General features: G+C 65.4%; 4 protein-coding genes across 4 annotated transcripts in view; 2 read left to right on the top strand and 2 right to left on the bottom strand.

Annotated features, from left to right (window-relative positions):
* Positions 1 to 482: 482 nt before the first annotated feature.
* On the bottom strand, positions 483 to 878 carry MNEG_9583 (hypothetical protein; the record flags this gene model as incomplete). The annotated part of the gene is made up of 1 exon (XM_014041941.1): positions 483 to 878. A coding segment is annotated over one exon (396 nt), but the record flags the coding sequence as incomplete, so codon positions are not given.
* A 608-nt stretch (positions 879 to 1486) lies between these two features.
* MNEG_9584 (hypothetical protein) lies at positions 1487 to 3691 on the top strand (the record flags this gene model as incomplete). Its single annotated transcript, XM_014041942.1, has 1 exon — positions 1487 to 3691. The coding sequence occupies one exon, from the start codon at positions 1487 to 1489 to the stop codon at positions 3689 to 3691; it is 2205 nt and encodes a 734-aa protein (XP_013897396.1).
* Positions 3692 to 4229: 538 nt separating this feature from the next.
* MNEG_9585 (hypothetical protein) lies at positions 4230 to 5460 on the bottom strand (the record flags this gene model as incomplete). The annotated part of the gene is made up of 2 exons (XM_014041943.1): positions 4230 to 4753; positions 4992 to 5460. The coding sequence occupies 2 exons, from the start codon at positions 5458 to 5460 to the stop codon at positions 4230 to 4232; spliced, it is 993 nt and encodes a 330-aa protein (XP_013897397.1).
* A 654-nt stretch (positions 5461 to 6114) lies between these two features.
* Positions 6115 to 7314, top strand: part of MNEG_9586 (hypothetical protein) — a gene marked incomplete at both ends in the record, with an annotated part of 3067 nt that continues 1867 nt past the window's right edge. The window contains 3 exons of the mRNA XM_014041944.1: positions 6115 to 6125; positions 6480 to 6682; positions 6853 to 7080. Of these exons, the coding sequence (XP_013897398.1) occupies positions 6115 to 6125; positions 6480 to 6682; positions 6853 to 7080 (442 nt within the window). The remainder of the gene's footprint in view (positions 6126 to 6479; positions 6683 to 6852; positions 7081 to 7314) is intronic.

Here is a 7314-nt window from a genome sequence, read left to right on the forward strand (position 1 = left end):
TCGCTGTACCACAGGTTCTGATAGATCACGTGCGTCTTGAACGGCCGCACCTCCGTGCGGGGTGTCCCGTTTAGGAAGCCCCACCCTGCGGGGCCCGGCTTGGGGTCCCCTTGTAGGGAGCAGGCGGCCGGCCGCCGCTCGCTCCAGGTTCTGACGGTGTGGTTCCAATACTGGTAATGGACCTGGCGGGGGGGGAGGTGAGCACGGTTGGCCGCGGGCGCCGCTGGGGAGCGGGGCAGGGCGGCGTCGGGTCGCGGCGCGGCGGGGCGCTGGTGCCGGCCGGCGGCTGCGAGCTGCGGGTGAAGGGGCCTGCGACTTGTGGTGCTGAATCTCGGGGACATGGGCCTTGCAAATCCCAGGCACTACATACACCCAGCACATCGACGTGTGTTGCACCCCCGGCGGCCCGAAGTGAGCCCGCACTCGTGCGGTGCGTTCGGATCGTGCTTGGCAGCGTGTGGCAGTGAGCACACGCTGCACACCTGCTGCGAAATGTTGTTGGGAGTCACGTCACGCCACCGGCAGCCGCGGGGGTACAGCCCGAACGAGGGCCCGAAAGTCTGGCCGCCCCTGACAGTCATGGGTTCAAACAGGAGCGCGTCCGCTGACGGCGATCCCCATGCCGCCGCAGACCGCCGAAGCAGCGCCAGCAGCAGCCCCGGCTTCGCCAAGCAAGCGCACAGCACGGCAATGGCGGCTGCCGCGAGCGCAACGGCGATCGCTCGGGGGCCCAGCACGCTGCGCGGTGGCGCGCCAGGAGCGACAGCACGCTTTTCGCGCGGCCGCTTGCCGGGCGGCGCCGCTGTCGTCGCTGCAGGCGACGGATCCGTCGTAGCCGCGATGCCTTTTCCCTGTCTGTTGGGCCTCTGCTTGGCCATGGCTGGGCGGCCTAGTTCATACTCTAATCTTCAGATCTGTCCAAGCGGTGACTTGCTGGATACATGTTATCAATCGCTTCAGTTGATTCAAAACATTGAAATGACGCCGGGCTGCCTTGCGCATGACAAGCCTTGATTGTGCTGGTTTTTAAGTTGTTCCGATGTGTTTCGCTGGATTGCTGCATCAAATGGCGGTGTTGCACCGTCCAGCACAATGTAAGAAACGTAAATTTGTGATATCCGTTGCTCTCCAGGTCATATCACGGCATGCGCGGGCGCTGCTCGCCTACCTGCCCTGCACATGCCCTCTGCTAGCCCAAGGGCAGGTGCCAAAGCCGACTGTGCAACTATTGGGGTGCTAAGTAATGCGGTCTCAATGTCACTGATCACTTTATCTTTATGTTTTTGTGACAAAATGCTGTACACAGAAGCCAGGGCCTTTTTTGTTGTCGCGGAGGTTGCACCCGCCTGTGCGGTACCGTATTCATATCAAATTGTTGCCTTACTGGCATCCATAAGCACGCTCCATGCATCCCAAGACGTCGTGTGTGGCTGCGCGGGCCGCGCCGCAGCAGCGCAGGCAGTCCAGCGGCGACAGCGTCGTAGTAATGTCAGCGACGCCCTCAGCATCTGGCCCCGAGCCCAGGCGGCGATCCCATTTTGACATCAGTTCCCTGGCCACCGCCGCAAGGGGCCCCAGCACGAGCACGTTCAAGCTGGATGCCACCCTGGCAGCTGCAATAGCCCAGCAGGAGCTGGGGCCCCCAGCTCCTGGACACACCCTTGGCAGCACGCAGTCCCCAGCAGGCACCTGCGGCGGCCGCGCCCTTGCCACAGCAGACCTGCCCTTACATGCAGGCATCACGCAGCTGAAGCAGGCAGCCGGCGCGGCGTCCGCCCGCCGCGCCTCGGCAGACTCCACCTCGTCTCAGCGCGCCCGCAGCTTCGCGCCCCTGCCGCCCCTCGACCCCGCCGTGCTTGGGCTGCCGACCACCCACGAGCTCGTCCTCAGCTATGCCATCGCAGCGGAGGACGACGATTTGGCAGTCAGGGTGATGGCGGCAGGCCTCGCCCAGCAGGCGGCCGCGGCCGAGGCAGCCGCTGCACTTGCCGCGCGGCGGCGGCGCAGGACCGCGCCCGCGATGCTGCCGCCTGTGCCCTCCGCACAAGGCGACCTCGGCGTCGACAACGCGGCAGCGGCGGCAGCCCGGGAACACGGCTGCAGCGCCCCGGGCGATTGCAACAGCGCGGCAGCCGCAAGCGAAGATCACAGCAACATTGGCAGCAGGCATTTCGGCTTCAGCTGTGAGACCTGGAGTGGTGGCAGCCATCTGCAGGCGTGTGATGAAGTGTCTGAGGCGGTCGAGGCAGCCACAGCGGCCGCCGAAGGCGCGTTGGGCCGGGTCCAGGTTGGCGCCGGCAGCCGCACGCCCCGGGCAAGCGAAACTGGCACTCCCACAAATACCAGCAGCAGGATGGCGCCCCCCTGCCTGATCACAGTAGCGAGTGTGCCCTCTGGACTGACGCCTCAACCCAGCCAGCCGTCGCGAGCAGGCGGTGCCGACAGCAGCCAAGGGCCACGTGCTGCTCCCTCCAGCGACGCAGCGGCGCCTTGTCATGGCGCAGCCCCCAAGCAACCGGACTGGCAGGCAGCTGCGGGCCCCCCGGTGTCCACTATCAGTGGCGGCTACCCTGGAGACTGCAGCGGCTGGCTGAGTGCAGCACAGCAGCACCTGGAAGCGGCACGCTCCGCCCGCAGCCACGGCAGCAGGGGGTTGCACCTCAAGCAGGCGGCCGCGCTCATCTGCGGGGGCCTCCCAGCGGCCGCCCCCCTCCTAGCTTCGGCTGCGGCGGCGGCAGTGGGCTTTGGCAGCAGCGCGGCAGCGGCAGGCGCAGCGTCGGCCAGTGAGCTGACGCGCGAAACGATGAAGGCAGCTGTCGTGCAGCTGTCGCGACTCGCGTTTCCAGGGCAGCAAGGAGAATGCAGCACGCCTGCCGCTGAGTGCGAGCACCTAAATGGCAATGATGACGGACAGGAGATTGAGGCACCGCCGCTTCAGCCTGTACCAAATGCGGCTGCAGCAGATGCAGATTGCAGCAGCGGCAGCCCTGCCAACGACGCCAATGGCAGCCATCCGGGAAGCGGCCTGCTGCCAAACAGCAACACCCTGCCACAGGCACAGCTGCTCAGCAGCAAAACAGTGGTGCTGCCTTACTGCACGGACTGCAGTGGGGACGCCTCCAAGCCCAGTCAGGCGCAGCAGCTGGTCACCCCAGGCAGCTGCGTGGCAAGGCGCCCTCGGCCCACAACCCCAGAAAGGAGCTTGCACGAATGCTCCCAAGAGCTGCAGACAAGCGCTGATGACATGTACGTTGGCACCAATGCAGGCAGCTCCACCGCCCTGTGCGGCGAGGCGTTGTCGTGCCCCGAACCCAGGCCTGCGGAGGCACCAGCAGCTCTGGCCACAGTCCCGATGGAAGCTGCGGCAGGGATGGCCCAGGCGTCAGGCGCAGGGCAAGAGGCTCATGCCTCCGGCACATGTGCAGGTGGCTGCCACAATGTCACAAGGACTGGCAGAGACCTCGCTGCAGCGCACGAGGAGGGTTGTCCAGCACCAAGCAGCCGGGCCTGTTTTCAGCAAAACGGTGGCGGCCTGCCGCTGCTGACGCCCCTCAACTCGCAGCAGCCCGCGGCAGAAGCGGTAGTCGCGGCGGCCGCGCCAGAGCCTACCAGCAGCCGTGACAGCGGCGTAAAGGCGGGCGAACAGCAAGGTGATAGCAGAAAGGAGCCCTTGGCAGCGCCATCCCAATAGACATCAGCAGCAGCAAGCTTCGGCAGAGCGTGCAGGCGAGGAGGCTGTGGCGACGGCAGGAGTGACAGTGATGATCCGTCGGCGGAGCCAGCAGGCGCATGCCTTCCTTGCGGAGCTCGCTGGCGCGCGATGCGCTGTGTGCGTGTGGCGTTGGTGCTGCCGGCCGGTTTTGCAGGCACGTGCTGGGTGGGCGGGAGCAGGTCGAAGGGGCGGCCAAAATGCTAGTAGTGGCTTCTTAGCGAACCATAGTACCCACTCTGACCAGCTGCACGAGGGTAATGGTAAGCCGCCTGGGGGGTTTCACCCGGCCGTGCCGCACAGAAGCACAGAACAACTCATCAAGGAGTCAAGGATAGGATTGCAGCAGTCTCGAAGGTTGGTGACTGCGTTTGTCGACCAGGGGCTCTCGCGCATGCTCTCATTTTCAGCGCAAGTGTGCAGTGTGCAAGCTGTCAGTCCAAGAGGACGGCTCCTCGGCTTGACGACGACGGCAAGAAATCAAAGCAGCGTGTACAACAAAAAACCGTGCCTCGCATCCTCACGAGACATTGTCGCGCTTGCCGCTGCTGCGACCGCTGTTGCCAAGGGCGTGCTCGGTGGTCTCCACTGCCCACGCCAGCGCGCACACGCACCCGACTCCCAGCGCCGCGCCCGCGGCCGTGTCGCTGACCCAGTGGCAGTCGGCCAGCACGCGCCCCGCCGCGGTCATCGCCACCGCGCCGCCCCAAGTAGCGAAGACCACGCCGTCAGGCAGCCGCGTGGCAGCGCCACCACCCCTGTCGCTCCCGCCGCCGGGGCCGTCCCGCAGCAGGCGCAGCACGAGGGGCAGCAGCACGACGAGCGCGGCCCCGACCATGAAGGTCGCCGCTGTGGTGTGGCCGGACGGGAAGGAGAAGGTGTGGTGGATTTCGGTGGACGGCCGTACGCGGTGGAACGCGGATTTGAGGGCGCCAACCAGGGCGGCGTCTGAGCCCGTTGAGAAGCCGGCGCCCGCAGCGTAGGCAAACAAGGACACCAGCAGCGTGGGCGCGGCGCGGCGCGGGGACAAGAACAGTGCGGCACCTGCGGGCGGAGCAGGGGCGGCGGCAGGAGGTGCTTTGGGGTTGAGGCCGTCGACCGGCTCGTCATGTGGGGCCGCTTGCAATCGAAGGGACCCAATTGGCACCCAGACAGGCTGGAGCGAGGAGGCGTTGAGATGAGGAGGTGAAATCCGGCTCCGGCATTGCGTCAGCGGAGAGCAGCACTGACTGGCCACTGGGAGCGCTAGCAACAGCTGGCTCGTGCGTGTGCGCCGTCGCACCTGTCAGCGCCACCCACAGGGTGAACCCAAAGGCGATCGGGGCGTCGCTGATAAGCAGCTCCCCCACGGCGTACCGCCACTCCGGGCTGGTGTGCGCCGCGACCCACGAGTGCGCCGCCGCGTCCAGCGGCAGCGCCGCGTGCGGCTGCAGGAACACGGCCGCCGCAACGACCGCGAAGGCGCAGGCCGAGGATGCGGCGGCCTCGGGGCGCGCGAGCGCGCGCTGCAGGGAGTACCGCTGGGGTTCTGCGGGGGCGACCTGTTGCTGCTGCCGCTGCCGCTCCTGCCGCTGCTGCTGCCGCCGCTCCCGCGCGGCTGCGTCGAAGGAGAGCGCCGCTTTGACCCGGGCGCCGAGGCTGGGCGCCGCTTGCTCGGCACGCACGCGCACAGCGAGGCGTCTTGTACCCGGCGTGATCAACGGTTTCATCATACCCTTCGGCTGCAGTTGCGGTTGTTGAAGGCTGAGCATAGCGCTTCAGTGCGCTCGGAGGTGCCGGCGGATATGCCCAGGATCAGGCGGAAGCGGCGGGCGTTGTTACCATAGTGCTTTCGTTGGGCGTGAGGCGGTATGTACTGTAATTTATCATCACCGTTTGATATTGAGCCAACGTCGGCGGTGCCTTTGGTTTTGATGGAGCTCGTGGATTCCAAACGGCGTCTGATGACTCGCAAGAGCTGTCGCTGCCTTGAGATCTTGGTACTTATGATCATCGAAGTAAGCCTGTATATGCTCTTATCGTCGTCATATTGAGACAACTTGTTGTGGTAGGGGGGTCCGGGCAAGGCGGTGAGGGGAGCTATCCTGCATCATGAGTGTCAGGGAGCGTCGCAGCACCGATTAAGATGGCATTGTACGGTTTGGGGATTATGCAAGGCTGCCGTTCTTGCTGTCAAACCATCGCTGTACCATTCCCTGGCTTGAACACCAAGGCCACTGCCACGCCTGGTCGCCTCGCTCCTGTGCTTGTTGCAGCAGCCTCCTCGTGCTTCCTGCGCTCACACAGACATCGTGGGGTTCACAACACTCGTTGCCATCTGGACACGTGCTGATCTGAGAAAGAGCAGAAACCGAGTGCTGTGCGTGCTGTGCTGATGTCACTGGGCTGGAGACTCGATCTGGCCGATGCCGCACAGGTAAGCAATAGGGATCAGGACACGAGCTTTGTCCCTCTGTCAACGTGAAAAAAAGGCGTGCGGTGGTATGCAATAGTCAATGAGATGGTCCCGCTGTCATCCTCACCATGTGTGCTGCATGGTGACTCACCGTCGGCTCGGAGAGCATCAACCAATTACGCCATGCTTCGAGCGAATCAGTAGCGGATTGTTGAAAATTTCCGCCTCTGCAACAATAAATCAGCGTGGCCTGGCCCCCGACAGCTAGAGAATCTTGCGCTCCACTGTGGCTCGCGGCCTAGTGAGCGGCCGCACTGACAGCATGGACACCCACCTTATCGCAACTCAAGCCCATATTGCTACCCCTCATACCAGGGCGCAGCCGTCCCCGCCCGCGTCAACAAGCGGCGTGCGCGCCGCGGCAGGCGGCCCGCGCCGCCCTTGGCCGTGGCAGCGGCACTTGAAGCTCGCGTTCCGCCTGTCATGGGCCGCCAATTGGCTGCTGCTGGGCCTCAAGATCGCCGCGTTCGTCGTCTCGCGCTCCAAGGCCGTGCTGGCCAGCCTGGCGGACTCTGGAGGTGCGCCCCTCGCCCGCCCTGCTCCCACCTGCTGAGCTGTCCCGGACCGCCCCGCGACGCATGCACTCGGCTTTCATAGCCCGGCCCGCTCGCCACCCTCCCGCCGCCCGGGCGCCACCCTCTCGGGCCCTGCTGACATAACATGACCCATGTCCGCCGTGCGGCAGCAGCCCAAAAATACACGCCCCGCCCCCCGCACGCGCCGGCAGTCGACCTGGCATCACAGCTGGTGCTGTCTGTTGCGGAGTCGCAGAAGAACAAGTACCATCCGAAGTACCCCGTCGGCCGCACACGCCTTGAGGCTATCGCCGTCATCGCGTGCGCGTGCATCATGAGTGTGGCCAGCCTGGAGGTCATCCAGTTCGCGGGCTTTGACCTGTACAACGGTTTCGCAAAGGGTGAGCACAGGGCTGGGCGCAAGGGCCCGGGCGCCGGCAGACAAGGGGGTGTGCAAGGAGTTGCGGGACACAAGAGAGTGCGGGCGCAAGGGCTGGGGCCTGCGCGTTGAGGTGGGAAGCATCCAGGAGCGTGCACGAGGCGTTTTGGGCAGGGCTGCTTGCCCTAGCTGCCAAGTGCAGTGGCGGCCGGCACACGCGGAACGCGGCAGTGTCCTCTCCCCCCCCCTGTATTGC

This window comes from Monoraphidium neglectum, assembly GCF_000611645.1.
Source record: "Monoraphidium neglectum strain SAG 48.87 unplaced genomic scaffold scaffold01987, whole genome shotgun sequence".
NCBI lineage: Eukaryota > Viridiplantae > Chlorophyta > Chlorophyceae > Sphaeropleales > Selenastraceae > Monoraphidium > Monoraphidium neglectum.